General features: G+C 43.0%; 1 protein-coding gene across 2 annotated transcripts; it reads right to left on the bottom strand.

Annotated features, from left to right (window-relative positions):
• Positions 1 to 319: 319 nt before the first annotated feature.
• Positions 320 to 5,532, bottom strand: LOC115115889 (otospiralin-like). 2 transcript variants are annotated; one of them, XM_065006313.1, is made up of 5 exons: positions 5,189 to 5,532; positions 1,610 to 1,659; positions 1,406 to 1,483; positions 1,195 to 1,233; positions 320 to 861 (listed from the first exon to the last, which is right to left on the bottom strand). In XM_065006313.1, the coding sequence occupies exons 3-5, from the start codon at positions 1,467 to 1,469 to the stop codon at positions 659 to 661; spliced, it is 306 nt and encodes a 101-aa protein (XP_064862385.1). In that variant the 5' UTR covers positions 1,470 to 1,483; positions 1,610 to 1,659; positions 5,189 to 5,532; the 3' UTR covers positions 320 to 658. The 2 variants fall into 2 exon arrangements, with proteins under 2 accessions (XP_064862385.1, XP_029500230.1); XM_029644370.2 differs by lacking the exon at positions 1,610 to 1,659 and having other exon boundaries at positions 5,189 to 5,528.
• Positions 5,533 to 22,363: the final 16,831 nt, after the last annotated feature.

Raw genomic sequence — 22,363 nt, 5'->3', positions numbered from 1 at the left:
GATGAGCAAAGAGCAGAGAGGATTCTTGCTGTGGTACCGTATCACAAGAGTGTTGAGAAGTAATCTTCTGATGAGGAGCTCTGTTGTATATATGAACGGAGGTCGAATTAGGGCCCATTCCAGTAACACTCACTGAGCACCACTTCTTTACTTTCTTCACTTGAACTACTGATGTAATGGAGCCCTGGTCAAAGGCTGGATAAAGGTGGCAAATTTCCAACAAGTTTTATTTCAGTTTTCCGTTCCTCTCAGAAGCTACAGATGTCTCGTAGAACGAGGACAGCCCCCCCCCCCCTCTTCTGTCCACCACCATTGCTCTCTGTCCAACTCAATCAACACTGTGCAGTCTTAATCAAAATTGTTGATCAAAGCCACTCAAGATCAAGCCAGGTTTCTGATGCAAGAATCTGAATGTATGAGAATCAAACTGTTCAAAGATAATAACTTTGTAAGCTTTCCTGCTTTGACTAGATGACAAAGAAAAGCGCAATAAGCCATCAATTTGTTTAAAGGAGATTTATAGCATTAACTGTGTGTGCATGCATGCCTGTCTGCTACTAAATATGTTCAGGGTATAGTTTGATCAATGCAATATTCAGACAATAGTTAAAAGGCAGTGATTTTAAAACTTCTCCAAAGATTTCATTTGACCCAAACTTCATTCCGGTACCCCCTTAGATTCTTCTGTGTCTTCGTCGGGGCTGTCGTAACCTAGGTAACTGGCAATAGGGAAGTGGGCCCAGTAGGTTCTGGCCAGGTCCTGGATCCGGTCGTAACCAGCCTGGGCAGTCAGCTCCTGCAACCAGCCTGTGAAGTCTGACGACCAAAGGGCCCAGTTGGGCATTTCACGTTTTTCCCTGCCTAGGGACAAAATCAATCAATCAAATGATACATTTTTTTTTAACCCTTATTTAATTAGGCAAGTCAGTTAAGAACAGATTATTATTTTCAATGACGGCCTAGGAACAGTTATAACAGTTATAACTGCCTTGTTCAGGGGCAGGACGACAGATTTTTACCTTGTCAGCTTTGGGATTCGATTTTGCAACCTTTCCGTTACTAGTCCAAAGCTCTAACAACTAGGCTACCCTGCCGCCCCAGGGTAGCCTAGTGGTTACCCTGCCACCCCAGGGTATTCTAGTGGTTACCCTGCCGCCCTATAATAAAACATATTCATCCATCCTTCTGGCTCACCTTTGCCTTCCTTTGTAGCAGTCTCTGTCTCTTCTGCTCCTGGATAAGACACAGTGAAGGGAAACGGAAAGAGTCAGACCTAAAGTTTAGTACTTTAGGACAGTATGGGTGACCGATCAGATCCTTTGTCAATAACTGGGCAAAATATCAGAACTGGGTTGCCTGTGAAAAACACAGCCTATGAGTGGTATACTCAAAGGTGTTCACCTACCTGTGAAACTGAGGAATCCCAGGAGTATGAAGCAGACCAACATTGAGACACGCAGGCGATGCATGCTGTCAGACAAGGCTATCCAGAGATAAACAGAGGGACACAGAAACACTATTCAGTCGAACTGAATAGGCAGAGAGGCCAAGAAGCACAGAAAAAACACATGCAGGCAGATACAGTAGCAAGAAAAAATGCTCAGTTTACCTTGAACTATCAAGGACTAATTTCCTCAAACCACCCAGAGAAAATTTAAACTGGAAGAAAGTTAAAGGCAGAAATGAATACAAAGGGAAAATACCTGTCTATTCCAATGTTGTTACCAAGCCAACAAGCCCGAGGGCTAGATTCAGTCTGTAGCGCAGAAGATCCACGTTGTTGCACAATTTAAGTGGCAAGGTCATTTCCCATTGAGCTGACATACGCAGTGTTTACCGTGAATGAGGGAACATTGCCTTCAGGAATGGCCTTTTCCTCTTTATTCAGATTACAGCCTCTCGCTTTTGGTTATTTGAAAATGAAATCTCCAAAATATCGCTATTTTTAAAACAAGCCATAGAAAATTGGTTGCGATTTCAGTTTAATCGGCCAGAAAAGACAGAACAAATATTACAACAAATATTATGGTTCAACTCAAATATACTAATTGATTAAAAAAACTATTTTTTTGGAGAGGAAAAAACAAACCAATTATATATTCTTTGTAAATGATATCATAAATAAGACTAGTGGAGTTCTATCACACATGCAGCTAACAAAAATACATGGAAGTGTCTGCTCTACCCAAAATTACAACCAACTGATTGCAGCATTACCACAAAAATAGAAGAAGGAATTGGAAGGCGGATGAACTAAGAAACTTGCCTGTCGGGCCTTGCATTAAAGGCCAAAATTGGTTAATGAAAACTCTGATAAATAAAAAAGTATACCCATTTCATTTAAGGACCAAAAGATTGACAGCTGTGACATACAGGTTTTCGATGTACCAATTCCATGGCATATGGTTTATGAACTGATACACAAAATTACACCTGATTCAAAACTTTTTTTTCTATTTAAATTATTATTAACCAATATGATGTCATATATATGGGGGACACAACCATCTCAGCTCTGCAGATTTTGCTGCGAAGAGACTCATTAGATCATTTGTTTTGGTACTGTCCATATGTAGCTGTTTTTGGTCACAGGTTCAGGAATGGCTGAAGAATTGCAACATTTACCTGGAGTTAACTCTGCAAATCGCACTGCTGGTTGATCGGAAAAGTCAGATCGATCAATAGTCAATCGATCAATAGTATAATAACACTCTTAGTAAAAATGTTCATCTTTAATTTACAATTTGTAGAAACTATGAGAATAGAAAGGTTCAGAACTTTTGTGAAACATCACAGCACAGTTGAAAAATAGATGAATGGTCTTTAGAGACAGATGGGAGGGGTTGAGGGTAGCAGAAGGATGGGACTGGATGGTCTTTAGAGATAGATGGGAGGGGTTGAGGGTAGCAGAAGGATGGGACTGGGAGGTCTTTAGAGATAGGTGGGAGGGGTTGAGGGTAGCAGAAGGATGGGACTGGGAGGTCTTTAGAGATAGATGGGAGGGGTTGAGGGTAGCAGAAGGATGGGACTGGGAGGTCTTTAGAGATAGATGGGAGGGGTTGAGGGTAGCAGAAGGATGGGACTGGATGGTCTTTAGAGATAGATGGGAGGGGTTGAGGGTAGCAGAAGGATGGGACTGGATGGTGTTCAGAGATAGATGGGAGGGGTTAAGGGTAGCAGAAGGATGGGACTGGGAGGTCTTTAGAGATAGATGGGAGGGGTTGAGGGTAGCAGAAGGATGGGACTGGATGGTCTTTAGAGATAGATGGGAGGGGTTAAGGGTAGCAGAAGGATGGGACTGGATGGTCTTTAGAGATAGATGGGAGGGGTTGAGGGTAGCAGAAGGATGGGACTGGATGGTCTTTAGAGATAGATGGGAGGGGTTAAGGGTAGCAGAAGGATGGGACTGGATGGTCTTTATAGATAGATGGGAGGGGTTGAGGGTAGCAGAAGGATGGGACTGGATGGTCTTTAGAGATAGATGGGAGGGGTTGAGGGTAGCAGAAGGATGGGACTGGGAGGTCTTTAGAGATAGGTGGGAGGGGTTGGGAGCAGAAGGATGGGACTGGGAGGTCTTTAGAGATAGATGGGAGGGGTTGAGGGTAGCAGAAGGATGGGACTGGGAGGTCTTTAGAGATAGATGGGAGGGGTTGAGGGTAGCAGAAGGATGGGACTGGATGGTCTTTAGAGATAGATGGGAGGGGTTGAGGGTAGCAGAAGGATGGGACTGGATGGTGTTCAGAGATAGATGGGAGGGGTTAAGGGTAGCAGAAGGATGGGACTGGGAGGTCTTTAGAGATAGATGGGAGGGGTTGAGGGTAGCAGAAGGATGGGACTGGATGGTCTTTAGAGATAGATGGGAGGGGTTAAGGGTAGCAGAAGGATGGGACTGGATGGTCTTTAGAGATAGATGGGAGGGGTTGAGGGTAGCAGAAGGATGGGACTGGATGGTCTTTAGAGATAGATGGGAGGGGTTAAGGGTAGCAGAAGGATGGGACTGGATGGTCTTTATAGATAGATGGGAGGGGTTGAGGGTAGCAGAAGGATGGGACTGGATGGTCTTTAGAGATAGATGGGAGGGGTTAAGGGTAGCAGAAGGATGGGACTGGATGTCTTTAGAGATAGATGGGAGGGGTTGAGGGTAGCAGAAGGATGGGACTGGATGGTCTTTAGAGATAGATGGGAGGGGTTAAGGGTAGCAGAAGGATGGGACTGGATGGTCTTTAGAGATAGATGGGAGGGGTTGAGGGTAGCAGAAGGATGGGACTGGATGGTCTTTAGAGATAGATGGGAGGGGTTGAGGGTAGCAGAAGGATGGGACTGGATGGTCTTTAGAGATAGATGGGAGGGGTTGAGGGTAGCAGAAGGATGGGACTGGATGGTCTTTAGAGATAGATGGGAGGGGTTAAGGGTAGCAGAAGGATGGGACTGGATGGTCTTTAGAGATAGATGGGAGGGGTTGAGGGTAGCAGATGAATGGGACTGGATGGTCTTTAGAGATAGATGGGAGGGGTTGAGGGTAGCAGAAGGATGGGACTGGATGGTCTTTAGAGATAGATGGGAGGGGTTGAGGGTAGCAGAAGGATGGGACTGGATGGTCTTTAGAGATAGATGGGAGGGGTTGAGGGTAGCAGAAGGATGGGACTGGATGGTCTTTAGAGATAGATGGGAGGGGTTGAGGGTAGCAGAAGGATGGGACTAAAAACAAACAAAAGATAACTATTGACAAATGCTCTGTGTCTGTAAAAATGTATATAGTATGAATAAGCTGGAAGTAAAAGCCTAATTGTTGTTGTTCATTAGTTTACTCCAATTAGGGGAGGGGGAAATAATAAAGGAAAATATATTTCAAAACAATATATATATTTAAAATAACATATACATTTATAAAATATATACATATATGGGGGATTGTAAAAGATGCAGACAATCACATTCATAGAAGCCACAATCTATTTGCAATATTAAAGCTGATCCACCCCTAAAATAAATTTTTGAAAAATTATACAAACATGCAGTATCCACCAACGCAGGAACATTGCCTTTAAATCTAAATTGCGCCACAGCGTAGATCTTCCACGCTACAGATTGAATCTAAGCCCTAGTCTAGAGTACACTACCTAACCAACCAATGTAGAGAAAAATACATTTGTACTAGAAATATGAAATATCAGGTAGAAAACCTTACCTGATTGAGATGACTGAGCCAAGGAGTTTTTGTCCGTATTGACCACAGTAAACTACAGCTACCTTCTCCTCTTTGATTGTACTGTAGTCTGCACCCGTTGAACGGTCCCTGTCCTGTGCTCTGGGGTTTCTGTCCATCCTCAGGTGAGGAGGAGACAGAAGAAGGGCAGACATATTTGTTTTTCACACTTCCTCTCTGTATGTCTGACCTCCACCACAACATACTTCCCTGGATCTCTCACACACCTCACACACCGCACACACACAGTGATCTATGATACCAACTCTTCATTACCTGACTCTAGGCATAATGCTGACAACACTGCATTTGCAACGTTAGTTAGGTAGACTACAGCATCAACCATGCATTACTATTAATTCTGACCAAACTGCGGTTTACCGTCAAGGAAATCTATCGTGAAGAATAGACATTTGGCACTGAGCATCAAATACAGTGTACCACCTCAGGGTTAAACATATCTGTTTGGAAAGAACAGGAAGGGAGATGGAGAGAGGGAGAAAAATGGGATCAAAATATAGACAGGTGGAAAAGGCAGCCAGAGGGGAAATAGAGACAGATATGAGAGAGAGAGAACTGTGAGAGACCAGTACACAGCCAGTCCGGAACTTTTCACACTTTGTATCCAGACAGCAGCCGGCTGCAGTATTTTAATATTTAACAGATTTATTGTGGGGAAAGAGAACGAGCCCACAGAGTGGATGAGACACAGAAACCAGACAGACAAACAGAGACTGGCACGGGTTATGAGAGAGCATCCTGTCATTTCTCTCTTCCATCTGTTATTCTCTTTGGGGGAGGCTAGCACCAGGATGTAAGCCTGAGACTGAGACTGAGCTACTGTTCTGATGTTTAGACCAAGGTTTGGTAAACTTCCCCTGCCAGGGCTGGTGGGTTGCTGCCTTTTACTCCAGCCAAGCAGTACTGATCAAGCAGTACTAATCAAGCAGTACTAATCAAGCAGTACTAATCAAGCAGTACTAATCAAGCAGTACTAATCAAGCAGTACTAATCAAGCAGTACTAATCAAGCAGTACTGATCAAGCAGTACTAATCAAGCAGTACTAATGATGGTACTAATCAAGTCTTCATTCAAGGCTTTGAGTGCTTGGCTGGTGTTTAAATTGGTGTTTAATAACCATTTAATGTTTAATTGAATTGTTTATTCAGGCTTTGAGACACATCACAAGAGGTGTGTGTTTGTGAGAAAGTAGATAGAAAAAGAGAACGAGAGTTTGTACTGTATGTGTGTAAAAGAGAGAGAGTGTGTACTGTACATATATGTAAAAGAGATGGGGAGTGTGTGTGTGTGTGTGTGTGTGTGTGTGTGTGTGTGTGTGTGTGTGTGTGTGTGTGTGTGTGTGTGTGTGCGTGTGTGTAAAAATCTTTTTCATCCTTGAGAGGGGAGTGGAATTATGTACAGAGATGGATAAACCCTTCTATATGAAGAGCGTCCTCTCACTGGCAACTTCACACACACAATGATCTGACACCTTCACAAACACATTGAGATGAAACAGCCTGGTCTTATAGACTAGACGTAATTAGATGTACCTAGGCAAATTAGAGAGTTAAGTTATGTTTGGTATGGGTATATAAGACAGATGGTTACTTAAAGGCAAAAACAAAAGTAGAGTGGTTTTTCGGGGTGGATGGATGTGCATTTAACGCGAATGTCTAGCAACGCAAAGGCTGTGTGTTCAAATCTCATCACGGACAACTATAGTATATTAGCAACTTGCAACTACTTAGCATGTTAGCTAGCCCTTCCCCTAACCTTAACCCCCTAGCCAAGCTAACGTTAGCCAGCTAGCTCATTTTAGCCACCTAGCTAGAAATCGTAACATATCATACTACATGTAGCAAATCCGAAACATATAGTACGCTTTTCAAATTCATAACATATTGTACGCTTTAAAATTCGTAACATATAATACAACTTGTAATTCGTAGCATATCATACGAGATGGGTGATGGACATCCATAAATGAATACATACAAAACGTAATATATCATGCTAGAGAGTAATAGGATACGGCGCCTGTCAAATTTGATTGATTGCTGACCTTATGACCTGATGACCTGTACAGAATATGTGCCCCCGCCCCGCCCCCCCTGTTCGTGTGGTCATGTGTTAGAGGGTGTTTGAACTTTTGGGGCCCATGCCCCCCCCCCTCCACCCCCCAGTTTTATCTCCCTTATGGTTGTTATCTATGAAGCAGGAATGTCTGGGGCTATAGATAGCGCTGGGGCCTCAGCATTATAAATGTCCAGAACAAGGCTTTCGAAACCCAGAACCGTAAACCCTATTTTTTAAACATGGATTTTGCGATCAGTGGTAAAGCTGTGATGACTGTAGCCTCGGAGGCAGGACCGCGTCTGAAACATCGAGAAAGGGCAAAGTATACAGCCGCAATATACGATGCACCAAAAAAGCGGTTTTTAAACGTGTATAGAACCCAGATACCTCCCGCAACGGCGCTGAAAGATGAAGTGTTGATGTCTAATGAACAGCATTGGGGGCATCTGTTTGATTACTTGGCCTGTAGCGTGAAACTCTATACGTTAGCCGAAGGAGAAGAATATACCGACCAGAAATTAGGCGTGACTTATGATGTTGAAGACTGGACGGTTTTTCGACAGGTTTTGTGTCCCGAACTGAGCCGTATCACCAAGGGTTACAGCTTGTTCACAGGCTACGAGACCCGTTGGGAAGGTACCCCGGACACCTCAGGAAGAGTATTTCACAGAGTTAAATTACAACGTATAAATGGACGGCCTTGCGGGTGCGTGGAATTTTACGTCAGCACCGCGGAAATCCGAAACCAAAACATCAGGGCTGGCGGTTCGGACGGGGATTTCCGGCTTCGAATGCTTATACCCCTTAAAAGCTGGCCTTTAATGGAATTGCAAATGTTGGAGCTGTTGGACTCTCTGTTTGTACAGAGCCAAAAGCGCCAGAGCATTGTACGGATAAAGAAGTGCATAATATATACGAATCCTGAGGATTACGACTCAAAGCAACCCCAAGAAGATACAACGTCAGGAGAGGCAGCCCCAAAGAAAGCGAGGTAAGCTGTGTTGTTAACCCCGCCCAGATACCCCGAGGGTTGGTTCAAGAATAAAAAGGCTGGTTCTTAAAACCTACAGTTCTTAACCTACGCATTGACCATGGATATTCCTAACGCATACCCGAACTCCGAAACGGCCTGGGCTCCCGACACTAAGGATTGTATGCCTCGCAGCCCTCCATTCTACTCCCCCCTGGCAAGACCCTCGACACCCCCTACCTGTACACAACCTGAGGACGTGTTTGATGGGGTGGTCAGTACTATTTTTGTTGACACAATCAAGGCCTCAGTAGCCGCGCTTTTAGACGTGGTGATTGGAGAATATATACGAGAAAAATGCATCGGTTGTGAGATTAATCACCCCAGCCAGCGAAGGCACCCCTGCCTATACGATCCCCCAAGATACTACTTCTTCAACAATTTTGAGGCGCTGGTGAAAAGACTTTGGTCCCGCCGGTTTATACCATCGCTGGTCAGAGCCCTGGAGGCTATGGGCCTTGTGCCGTCTATCCCCAGAGTTTACGGGGTAACCGAAGCGTTCCTACACGAGCTGAAGGAGGCGATTCACATACACCAGAAACTCAAAGAAATCCGACACACCCTGGTGGAGGATAACAAATACAGGGAGGCTGTGGTGTCGGATGTGTTGGCTTTCTGGCTCAATAAACCCCAAGAGCCCGAGTGACATTTTTGTTATTTAGATGTAGAGCAATGGGTAACTATATGTATACGATGTTAGATAGAATAAATACATTTTTTCTTTTGAGAGAACTTACAAGTGTTATGCATCAAATTATTGAAAATAAAGTGAACAATGTCTCGTTCTACAAAACCCCAATTCCGGGGCTAATGTAGAGCGTGTTTTGAAAATGGACCAAATCATGACTCATGTACGCCATGCTGGCGAGGTTCTACAATGGACACAAATGGTAACCCGGCTTGGTGGTGATTCTGAAGAACTAGAAACAACCTTGTCTAAGATTTTACTTTATTTGTTTGAAACACCCTTTAATTGTACCATGTATCATATTTGTTGTTTATATACTTTTATAGCGGATGTGTCTGTTGTAAAAATTCAGCGAAACAAACCTGTTAATCTAACCCAAATATACAAGGTTTTACATGATTCGATCATAGAGAAAGGGGGGGCATGTATCCTGCAACGAATTAGGGATTGTCTGTATACGTAATACCTAATGTTTTCATGAAAATAAAAATCCCAAAAATGAAAATGAAATGTTGTTGTTATTTGAAAGTGGCTCATTAACATTATTGTACCTCAGAGAGGCAAGAAGGATGGCAGAGCAGATTTTGAAAAACATTTATTATAATCCCTCTAACCCGGGGTCTTATGGAGGTAAGGAGCGTTTACAGCGCGCTTTAGCCGAAGAAACAGGTCACAGGTTAAGCGATGCTAAAGTCACTGAGTGGCTATCCGAACAAGATGCGCACACTCTACATAAACCCGTGAGAAAACATTTTCCTAGAAATAGAGTTTTTCTACACACCCATTGTCCCAATTTCAGGCGGATCTATGTGACATGCAGGCCCTTGCAGATAAAAATGAAGGAAACCGCTACATGCTAACGGTCATAGATATTTTCTCTAAAATAGCTTTTGTCCGGGTCTTAAAGAATAAGAGCGGCGCTGAGGTGACCAGGGCATTTGCCTCTATCTTGAAGGAAGGAGGCGCCCCCAAGAAAGTGCAGACCGATGGCGGAAAATAATTTTTAATAAGACCTTTCAGAAACTAATGAAAAAGCACAATATAGTACATTTTGCTACAGGATCGGATTTGAAAGCTTCTGTGGTTGAACGCTTTAACAGGACTCTGAAGGAGAGGATGTGGCGCTATTTTACAGCGCACAACACGCATAGATATATCGATATAGTTCAAGATTTAGTAATTGCGTATAACAATAGTTATCATAAAAGTATAAGGATGAAACCCTCCGAAGTCTCTTCGGAAAACTCTTTTCAAGTCTTTAAAAATCTGTATGGTTTGCTCCCTCTTCGCCGTAAGAAAAAAATACATTTTAAATTTATTGTGGGGGACTTGGTTCGTATATCCAAGTTGAGGGGTGTTTTCGATAAAAAATACGTGCAAGGATACAGTGATGAGCTTTTCACGGTTACAGAATGTCTGTCGCGCATACCCCGGTCTACATATTAAAAGATTATGACGGGGAACTTATAACGGGATCTTTTTATGAGCAGGAATTACAGAAGGTAACGGTTGGTAAAGACAAGGTGTTTCACGTAGAGGAGATTCTAGATCAAAAGAGAGAGAAAGGTCAAAAATGGGTGCTGGTTCGCTGGAAAAACTGGCCGCTAAAATTCAACAGCTGGGTATTAGAGAAGGATGTAGTGGAGGCATCAGGGGTTAATTTAAACCCCATGTATGATAAAATACATCCTCATTCGGGTGTACAACGGAGGGCATAATGGAACACAGCGGCTTCTACCTGACTCTCCCCAGTAATGCGTCAGCACACATATATCGTAATAATCAGAGTTCTAATTATACAACCAATTTTCCAAAGCCTATAGAGTTATCAGAGGCCTGGGAAGTAGGGCTCAGCGAGATTACATACCTCCATAGCTGGTATAATATCAAAGATAAGGACCGGGAATTTTATTTCAAAAAGTTAACGGAACCTGCTAAATTTATTAAGGTTAAAAAAGGGTTCTATAGAACCGTCGAAAGGCTCGTCTCCGAGTTGAATGAACGGCTATCGCAGAACAGTATGGAAATATTCCTGATGTACAACCCTATAAATAAAAGGGTACAAATCTCAGGAGATGCTTCCGGGGGGATAAAGACCAGTGGTAATTTAGCCTACATGTTAGGGATGGGGCCCAATACATGGACGTATGTGAGAGATAAATTATTCCCTTTCCCCGCGGATATACATGCAGGATTTTACAACATATTTGTGTATACCGACATCATATCCTATCAAAGGGTCGGAGACAGCTGTGTGCCACTCCTGAGAACGGTTCATATAGATGGAAAGGATGGGGACATCGTCACTGTCACCTACGACAAGCCACACTACGTACCTGTAAGCAAGAAATATATTGAAAACATTCTTGTTGAGCTTAAAACGGATCAGAACGAAAACATTGAATTTACTTATGGTAAAACGATTGTAAAACTCCACTTTAGACCAACCAAAACCTCTCTACATATATAATATTAGTATTATATATTTTATATACATAATACATCTAAATTAAAATTATGGAACACCAACACCTCGACCCTAACAGGTATGTCACATACTATGTGGATCAAGTGGGTAATGGGTTACCAGGATATTATGGATCGCCCACCATGTATGGTTCGGGGATCGGAGGGATATTTCGTAATCTCTTTAGGATGGTTTTACCGTTTATGAAGAGAGGCTTCAGCATAGCCAAACCGCATTTAAAATCAGCAGCAAAAAATATAGTAAGTGAGGTTGTCGCCAATGCGATAAACAGAAGGGCGTCACCAGATGTCGAGAGTCAAGAAGGCTCGGGGTTGATGATGTTGTCTCGAAGACCGAATAAGAGACCGCCAGGTATAAGGCGAAGACTTGAGCCTAAAAAACGGCGGTTAACGGTTAAAAGAAACTCAGTTAGTCAAAGACGGGGTAAAGTGAGGAGGTCTGGACCAAAAACGGTAAAAAGAATACTCGGAAGTATTTTCTAAAAGAACAAGCACCATGGCTCTTTTACACCGCATGTCCTCTGAAGCTATAAAAACAGAGCTCGATCTTTTCACGGCCCCCTTAACCCAACATTCAGTAGAGAGGTCCAGTTATGTGGAGATAGCCCCACTCTCTGCCATTACAGACAACGGCCCCATAGAGTTTTTCATACCAGGCAACGGTGACAACTATCTGGACCTCAACAACACCTTGGTGCATTTGCGTCTAAAAGTAACCAAAAGAGATGGTACTGATATTGCAAACGATGCCAAAGTGAGTCTCATTAATTACCCAGTGGCCACCATCTTTTCCCAAGTGGATGTGACTTTGGGGGAACGGCTAATCAGTCAAAGCAGTGCCACATACCCCTACCGTGCCATCATGGAATGCTTACTCAACTACTCTGAAGACACTCTCAAGACCCAATTCAGCGCAGGGCTTTTTAGCAAGGATACTGCAGGAGGCTCTATGGAATCGACAGACCCATCCACAGGTGCAAATAAAGGCCTGGCCGCCCGGGCTCGCTACTGTGCAGAATCTCGAGAGTTTCATCTGCTAGACCCTATACACTCTGACATTTTCTTTCAAGAACGTTTACTCTTAAATGCGGTTGATTTAAGACTAAAATTAACCAGGGCCAAGGATGAGTTTTGCCTAATGTCTGCAACGGATGGGGACTTTAGCTTAAAAGTGTTGGGGGCCACGCTTTTATTAAAAAGTATCGGTATCTCCGGCAGTTCGTCTGGGTCACTCACAGGCTTTGCTGAAAGGAAATGCCCTTTACCCTCTCCAAAGAATTACCATGAAAACCTTTAGCATACATGTGGGCAGCAGAATCTGCAGTCAAGAAAACCTATTTCTAGGCCATTTACCGCGATACGTAGTTATAGGTTTGGTTGATCACGCCTCCAATACGGGCAGCTTAAATAAAAACCCCTTTAATTTTCAACACTTCAATGCAGAGTATGTCGCTCTGTGTCAGGACGGACGTCAGGTCCCTGCCAAGGCTTTCCAACCGCAATTTAATAACAACATATCTGTGCGAGAATTTTACAATCTATTCCTGGCTACCGGGAGGCATCTAAAAGATCTCTCTTTACCTATTGACAGAAATGATTTTGCCGAGGGTTACACAATGTATGCTTTCAATTTATCCCCAGATGATGACACCTCAGGAAATCTTTCTGTGGTGTCCCAAGGTAACCTCAGGCTGGAAATGCGTTTCCGTACACCTTTAGCCTGTACGGTTAGCATGATTGTTTATGCCTGCTCTGATTCAATCTTGGAGGTGAATAGCCGAAGACAGGTTTTAGTAGATTATTATTAAGGATCGTTGAGCAAAAGACATGAATACCCAAGAGTTGGAAGGGCTGATGAGCCGACTGATTGGAAAACAATTTTGCGGAGTGTTGGCTTGTGATGAATTACCTATGGAGAAATGGAAGGTGCGGCCTGCAATGTTTATTGTCAATACCCATCCTAAAAACATGCCGGGTGAACATTGGCTAGCTGTGACCTTAGAAGAGGAAGGAGGAAGAAAAATCTCAACTTTTTTGATTCCTATGGTTTCCCACCCGGTTTTTCACATTTCCCCAAATCTATTAAAGAATTTCTGACCAAAAATGGCTTAAAGATATACTACAATATCAAACAGGTGCAAGATACCCTTTCAACGACATGCGGTCAACACTGTGTATTCTACCTATGCCAAAGAGCCCGGGAGTTTCTTTTGAAGATGTTATGTCTCTTTATAAGGATGATTTAAGAAGTAATGATAAAGTTGTAGCTTGTTTTGTTAGAAAATATCAAAAGTGTTCAAATGTGTATCCTCTAAGAACGTGTAATCAAGGCGTATGCTCACGCCAAATGTTTCAAGAATGCCACAAATGTTAAATTGCTTATTTTTCAAATAAAATTTATTGAATTTAATCATAGTCATTCAAAAGTCATTCAAAAGGCTAACCACCCAGAGAGATCGGGATTAGGGAAAGGTCCAGAGGCGTTCAGGGGGGTAAATGGGTTATCGTCATTCATTTCATAAGGATGCGAGGGTTTTGGGGCATCTTTAGGGGTGCTGTATCTCGGTGACGGTTTGTGTTTTAAAGAGTGAATCTGTTGCCGAATCTTATAGTTGGGTACACCCGAGAGGGGTATGTTGAGGATGGGTATTGACAATAAACATTGCAGGCCGCACCTTCCATTTCTCCATAGGTAATTCATCACAAGCCAACACTCCGCAAAATTGTTTTCCAATCAGTCGGCTCATCAGCCCTTCCAACTCTTGGGTATTCATGTCTTTTGCTCAACGATCCTTAATAATAATCTACTAAAACCTGTCTTCGGCTATTCACCTCCAAGATTGAATCAGAGCAGGCATAAACAATCATGCTAACCGTACAGGCTAAAGGTGTACGGAAACGCATTTCCAGCCTGAGGTTACCTTGGGACACCACAGAAAGATTTCCTGAGGTGTCATCATCTGGGGATAAATTGAAAGCATACATTGTGTAACCCTCGGCAAAATCATTTCTGTCAATAGGTAAAGAGAGATCTTTTAGATGCCTCCCGGTAGCCAGGAATAGATTGTAAAATTCTCGCACAGATATGTTGTTATTAAATTGCGGTTGGAAAGCCTTAGCAGGGACCTGACGTCCGTCCTGACACAGAGCGACATACTCTGCATTGAAGTGTTGAAAATTAAAGGGGTTTTTATTTAAGCTGCCCGTATTGGAGGCGTGATCAACCAAACCTATAACTACGTATCGCGGTAAAGGGCCTAGAAATAGGTTTTCTTGACTGCAGATTCTGCTGCCCACAGGTATGCTAAAGGTTTTCATGGTAATTCTTTGGAGAGGGTAAAGGGCATTTCCTTTCAGCAAAGCCTGTGAGTGACCCAGACGAACTGCCGGAGATACCGATACTTTTTAATAAAAAGCGTGGCCCCCAACACTTTTAAGCTAAAGTCCCCATCCGTTGCAGACATTAGGCAAAACTCATCCTTGGCCCTGGTTAATTTTAGTCTTAAATCAACCGCATTTAAGAGTAAACGTTCTTGAAAGAAAATGTCAGAGTGTATAGGGCCTAGCAGATGAAACTCTCGAGATTCTGCACAGTAGCGAGCCCGGGCGGCCAGGCCTTTATTTGCACCTGTGGATGGGTCTGTCGATTCCATAGAGCCTCCTGCAGTATCCTTGCTAAAAGCCCTGCGCTGAATTGGGTCTTGAGAGTGTCTTCAGAGTAGTTGAGTAAGCATTCCATGATGGCACGGTAGGGGTATGTGGCACTGCTTTGACTGATTAGCCGTTCCCCCAAAGTCACATCCACTTGGGAAAAGATGGTGGCCACTGGGTAATTAATGAGACTCACTTTGGCATCGTTTGCAATATCAGTACCATCTCTTTTGGTTACTTTTAGACGCAAATGCACCAAGGTGTTGTTGAGGTCCAGATAGTTGTCACCGTTGCCTGGTATGAAAAACTCTATGGGGCCGTTGTCTGTAATGGCAGAGAGTGGGGCTATCTCCACATAACTGGACCTCTCTACTGAATGTTGGGTTAAGGGGGCCGTGAAAAGATCGAGCTCTGTTTTTATAGCTTCAGAGGACATGCGGTGTAAAAGAGCCATGGTGCTTGTTCTTTTAGAAAATACTTCCGAGTATTCTTTTACCGTTTTTGGTCCAGACCTCCTCACTTTACCCCGTCTTTGACTAACTGAGTTTCTTTTAACCGTTAACCGCCGTTTTTTAGGCTCAAGTCTTCGCCTTATACCTGGCGGTCTCTTATTCGGTCTTCGAGACAACATCATCAACCCCGAGCCTTCTTGACTCTCGACATCTGGTGACGCCTTCTGTTTATCGCATTGGCGACAACCTCACTTACTATATTTTTTGCTGCTGATTTTAAATGCGGTTTGGCTATGCTGAAGCCTCTCTTCATAAACGGTAAAACCATCCTAAAGAGATTACGAAATATCCCTCCGATCCCCGAACCATACATGGTGGGCGATCCATAATATCCTGGTAACCCATTACCCACTTGATCCACATAGTATGTGACATACCTGTTAGGGTCGAGGTGTTGGTGTTCCATAATTTTAATTTAGATGTATTATGTATATAAAATATATAATACTAATATTATATATGTAGAGAGGTTTTGGTTGGTCTAAAGTGGAGTTTTACAATCGTTTTACCATAAGTAAATTCAATGTTTTCGTTCTGATCCGTTTTAAGCTCAACAAGAATGTTTTCAATATATTTCTTGCTTACAGGTACGTAGTGTGGCTTGTCGTAGGTGACAGTGACGATGTCCCCATCCTTTCCATCTATATGAACCGTTCTCAGGAGTGGCACACAGCTGTCTCCGACCCTTTGATAGGATATGATGTCGGTATACACAAATATGTTGTAAAATCCTGCATGTATATCCGCGGGGAATGGGAATAATTTATCTCTCACATACGTCCATGTATTGGGCCCCATCCCTAACATGTAGGCTAAATTACCACTGGTCTTTATCCCCCCGGAAGCATCTCCTGAGATTTGTACCCTTTTATTTATAGGGTTGTACATCAGGAATATTTCCATACTGTTCTGCGATAGCCGTTCATTCAACTCGGAGACGAGCCTTTCGACGGTTCTATAGAACCCTTTTTAACCTTAATAAATTTAGCAGGTTCCGTTAACTTTTGAAATAAAATTCCCGGTCCTTATCTTTGATATTATACCAGCTATGGAGGTATGTAATCTCGCTGAGCCCTACTTCCCAGGCCTCTGATAACTCTATAGGCTTTGGAAAATTGGTTGTATAATTAGAACTCTGATTATTACGATATATGTGTGCTGACGCATTACTGGGGAGAGTCAGGTAGAAGCCGCTGTGTTCCATTATGCCCTCCGTTGTACACCCGAATGAGGATGTATTTTATCATACATGGGGGTTTAAATTAACCCCTGATGCCTCCACTACATCCTTCTCTAATACCCAGCTGTTGAATTTTAGCGGCCAGTTTTTCCAGCGAACCAGCACCCATTTTTGACCTTTCTCTCTCTTTTGATCTAGAATCTCCTCTACGTGAAACATCTTGTCTTTACCAACCGTTACCTTCTGTAATTCCTGCTCATAAAAAGATCCCGTTATAAGTTCCCCGTCATAATCTTTTAATATGTAGACCGGGGGTATGCGCGGCAGACATTCTGTAACCGTGAAAAGCTCATCACTGTATCCTTGCACGTATTTTTTATCGAAAACACCCCTCAACTTGGATATACGAACCAAGTCCCCCACAATAAATTTAAAATGTATTTTTTTCTTACGGCGAAGAGGGAGCAAACCATACAGATTTTTAAAGACTTGAAAAGAGTTTTCCGAAGAGACTTCGGAGGGTTTCATCCTTATACTTTTATGATAACTATTGTTATACGCAATTACTAAATCTTGAACTATATCGATATATCTATGCGTGTTGTGCGCTGTAAAATAGCGCCACATCCTCTCCTTCAGAGTCCTGTTAAAGCGTTCAACCACAGAAGCTTTCAAATCCGATCCTGTAGCAAAATGTACTATATTGTGCTTTTTCATTAGTTTCTGAAAGGTCTTATTAAAAAATTATTTTCCGCCATCGGTCTGCACTTTCTTGGGGCGCCTCCTTCCTTCAAGATAGAGGCAAATGCCCTGGTCACCTCAGCGCCGCTCTTATTCTTTAAGACCCGGACAAAAGCTATTTTAGAGAAAATATCTATGACCGTTAGCATGTAGCGGTTTCCTTCATTTTTATCTGCAAGGGCCTGCATGTCACATAGATCCGCCTGAAATTGGGACAATGGGTGTGTAGAAAAACTCTATTTCTAGGAAAATGTTTTCTCACGGGTTTATGTAGAGTGTGCGCATCTTGTTCGGATAGCCACTCAGTGACTTTAGCATCGCTTAACCTGTGACCTGTTTCTTCGGCTAAAGCGCGCTGTAAACGCTCCTTACCACCATAAGACCCCGGGTTAGAGGGATTATAATAAATGTTTTTCAAAATCTGCTCTGCCATCCTTCTTGCCTCTCTGAGGTACAATAATGTTAATGAGCCACTTTCAAATAACAACAACATTTCATTTTCATTTTTGGGATTTTTATTTTCATGAAAACATTAGGTATTACGTATACAGACAATCCCTAATTCGTTGCAGGATACATGCCCCCTTTCTCTATGATCGAATCATGTAAAACCTTGTATATTTGGGTTAGATTAACAGGTTTGTTTCGCTGAATTTTTACAACAGACACATCCGCTATAAAAGTATATAAACAACAAATATGATACATGGTACAATTAAAGGGTGTTTCAAACAAATAAAGTAAAATCTTAGACAAGGTTGTTTCTAGTTCTTCAGAATCACCACCAAGCCGGGTTACCATTTGTGTCCATTGTAGAACCTCGCCAGCATGGCGTACATGAGTCATGATTTGGTCCATTTTCAAAACACGCTCTACATTAGCCCCGGAATTGGGGTTTTGTAGAACGAGACATTGTTCACTTTATTTTCAATAATTTCATGCATAACACTTGTAAGTTCTCTCAAAAGAAAAAATGTATTTATTCTATCTAACATCGTATACATATAGTTACCCATTGCTCTACATCTAAATAACAAAAATGTCACTCGGGCTCTTGGGGTTTATTGAGCCAGAAAGCCAACACATCCGACACCACAGCCTCCCTGTATTTGTTATCCTCCACCAGGGTGTGTCGGATATCTTTGAGTTTCTGGTGTATGTGAATCGCCTCCTTCAGCTCGTGTAGGAACGCTCGGTTACCCCGTAAACTCTGGGGATAGACGGCACAAGGCCCATAGCCTCCAGGGCTCTGACCAGCGATGGTATAAACCGGCGGGACCAAAGTCTTTTCACCAGCGCCTCAAAATTGTTGAAGAAGTAGTATCTTGGGGGATCGTATAGGCAGGGGTGCCTTCGCTGGCTGGGGTGATTAATCTCACAACCGATGCATTTTTCTCGTATATATTCTCCAATCACCACGTCTAAAAGCGCGGCTACTGAGGCCTTGATTGTGTCAACAAAAATAGTACTGACCACCCCATCAAACACGTCCTCAGGTTGTGTACAGGTAGGGGGTGTCGAGGGTCTTGCCAGGGGGGAGTAGAATGGAGGGCTGCGAGGCATACAATCCTTAGTGTCGGGAGCCCAGGCCGTTTCGGAGTTCGGGTATGCGTTAGGAATATCCATGGTCAATGCGTAGGTTAAGAACTGTAGGTTTTAAGAACCAGCCTTTTTATTCTTGAACCAACCCTCGGGGTATCTGGGCGGGGTTAACAACACAGCTTACCTCGCTTTCTTTGGGGCTGCCTCTCCTGACGTTGTATCTTCTTGGGGTTGCTTTGAGTCGTAATCCTCAGGATTCGTATATATTATGCACTTCTTTATCCGTACAATGCTCTGGCGCTTTTGGCTCTGTACAAACAGAGAGTCCAACAGCTCCAACATTTGCAATTCCATTAAAGGCCAGCTTTTAAGGGGTATAAGCATTCGAAGCCGGAAATCCCCGTCCGAACCGCCAGCCCTGATGTTTTGGTTTCGGATTTCCGCGGTGCTGACGTAAAATTCCACGCACCCGCAAGGCCGTCCATTTATACGTTGTAATTTAACTCTGTGAAATACTCTTCCTGAGGTGTCCGGGGTACCTTCCCAACGGGTCTCGTAGCCTGTGAACAAGCTGTAACCCTTGGTGATACGGCTCAGTTCGGGACACAAAACCTGTCGAAAAACCGTCCAGTCTTCAACATCATAAGTCACGCCTAATTTCTGGTCGGTATATTCTTCTCCTTCGGCTAATGTATAGAGTTTCACGCTACAGGCCAAGTAATCAAACAGATGCCCCCAATGCTGTTCATTAGACATCAACACTTCATCTTTCAGCGCCGTTGCGGGCGGTATCTGGGTTCTATACACGTTTAAAAACCGCTTTTTTGGTGCATCGTATATTGCGGCTGTATACTTTGCCCTTTCTCGATGTTTCAGACGCGGTCCTGCCTCCGAGGCTACAGTCATCACAGCTTTACCACTGATCGCAAAATCCATGTTTAAAAAATAGGGTTTACGGTTCTGGGTTTCGAAAGCCTTGTTCTGGACATTTATAATGCTGAGGCCCCAGCGCTATCTATAGCCCCAGACATTCCTGCTTCATAGATAACAACCATAAGGGAGATAAAACTGGGGGGTGGAGGGGGGGGGGGGGGCATGGGCCCCAAAAGTTCAAACACCCTCTAACACATGACCACACGAACAGGGGGGGCGGGGCGGGGGCACATATTCTGTACAGGTCATCAGGTCATAAGGTCAGCAATCAATCAAATTTGACAGGCGCCGTATCCTATTACTCTCTCTCATGCTAATGGATACAGGACTGTTTTGCTGGCACAGACTGGAATATGTTCCGGGATTCCTCCGATGGCATTGAGTACACCACATCAGTCATTGACTTCATCAATCAGTGCATCGATGACGTCGTCCCCAGAGTGACCCAGAAAATATGGATTACAGGCAGCATCCGCACTGAGATAAAGGCTAGAGCTGCAGCTTTCAAGGAGCGTTACTGGGCTTGTGCCCAGTGACACAAGCCTACCAGACGTGTTAAACTACTTTGATGCTCATTTCAAAGCAAGTAACACTGCAACCTGCATGAGAGCACCAGCTGTTCCGGAAGACTGTGTGATCCCGCTCTCCGTAGCCATTGTGAGTAAGACCTTTAAACGGGTCAACATTCACAAGGCCGCAGGGCCAGACGGATTACCAGGACATGTACTGCGAGCATGTGCTGACCAACTGGCAAGTGTTTTCACTGACATTTTCAACCTCTCCCTGTCCAAGTCTGTAATACCAACATATTTTAAGCAGACCACCATAGTGCCTGTGCCCAAGAAGAATCACTGCCACTGTGAAAGATTTAAAAAATCAGTAACAATAATTTCACGTATAAGCCCTGTATCAACACGTAAAATAAACAGATATGTACAGGGAACATAATCACTATGGTGAAGTGGTGAGGCGGCAGGGTAGCCTAGTGGTTAGAGCGTTGGACTAGTAACCGAAAGGTTGCAAGTTCGAATCCCAGAGGTACAAATCTGTCGTTCTGCCCATGAACAGGCAGTTAACCCACTGTTCCTTGGCCGTCATTGAAAATAAGAATTTGTTCTTAACTGACTTGCCTAGTAAAATAAAGGTTCCATTCCATGTTTATGTAAAATATATTTAACAAATATATCACACACAGTGTACTTTACAGATGATATTTTTATATATTGCAAATAAAATCAGAAAATCACTAAAAAAATCTCAAATGAATAATATTTGATATGATTAATTTCAAACAATGACATTAGCATTAGAACTTACCGATCCAGCATGGCATCCCCGCCATGCAGAAACATGTCTTCCGCCTGGGAGTCAAAACTAGCTTCCCTGAAAGATTCATCTTCCTGAAGCAACTCGGTCTCGCTGTATCTATCCATTTCCTCTGTAATTTGGGTTAAATCTGTATACCTAGCTTTTCCTGATTTATTCGCCATAATTTAAATATATAAACTTGTTGAAAATGCTATTGAATATGTACTGCTATGCGTAACACCCGTGGCTCCATCAAGTAGGATTTGCAATGGCGAATGAACCTCTTTTACGCCAGAGTTTACGACAAAGGCTGGTCTTCAAACGTATAACCATTACATATTGCCGTTTACCTCAGCTCATTGGCTATATTCCAGGCTAGATTTCAAGATGATCAGTGGTCATTGGGCCAAAATACAGTCAATCAACGATAGACCGGTCCTACCATTGGTGCGCAATGAGGTCATTGATTGGCGTCTTCAAATCGGTTTGTTTCGGTCAATGCGTCCCGGGAAAATAACCATCAAGTATGGTTGTGTTAGTAACAACCAGAGGATTGCAATGAAACCAACCATGACTGGATAAACGTTTGTTTAGTGTGTGTAATTACCACGAATGCATCGTCCAAAGTTGACTGAGACGGAAATCACGATGCAAGCTGTTTACAAATGTTTCGTGTTAGGCTATAAAAATGTATTTTATCAAACAAAACGAACATTCACTGAGTAGTTGGGACACTTGGCATTTCCACCAGAGTAAGATCTTCAATAGTAAGCAATTTATTGTATTGTTATTCCTGACTTTCATGACGCTAATGCTTGGTTGGAAAATGCTAGTAATACTTGTGTGTGTGTGGCGCCGTCCTCAGAAAATAGCATGTTTGCTTTCGCAGTAAAGCCTTTTTGAAATCTGACACAGCGGCTGGATTAATAAGACGTTCATCTTTTAAATGATGTAAGATACACGTATTTACAAGAATGTTTACTATAACAAATGGTGTATTTAAAA

The sequence above is a fragment of the Oncorhynchus nerka genome, linkage group LG3 (assembly GCF_034236695.1).
Source record: "Oncorhynchus nerka isolate Pitt River linkage group LG3, Oner_Uvic_2.0, whole genome shotgun sequence".
In the NCBI taxonomy this organism is placed as follows: Eukaryota; Metazoa; Chordata; class Actinopteri; order Salmoniformes; family Salmonidae; genus Oncorhynchus; species Oncorhynchus nerka.
Note: the sequence above shows the minus strand (reverse complement) of the source record. Positions and strands in the feature narration are given on the sequence as shown.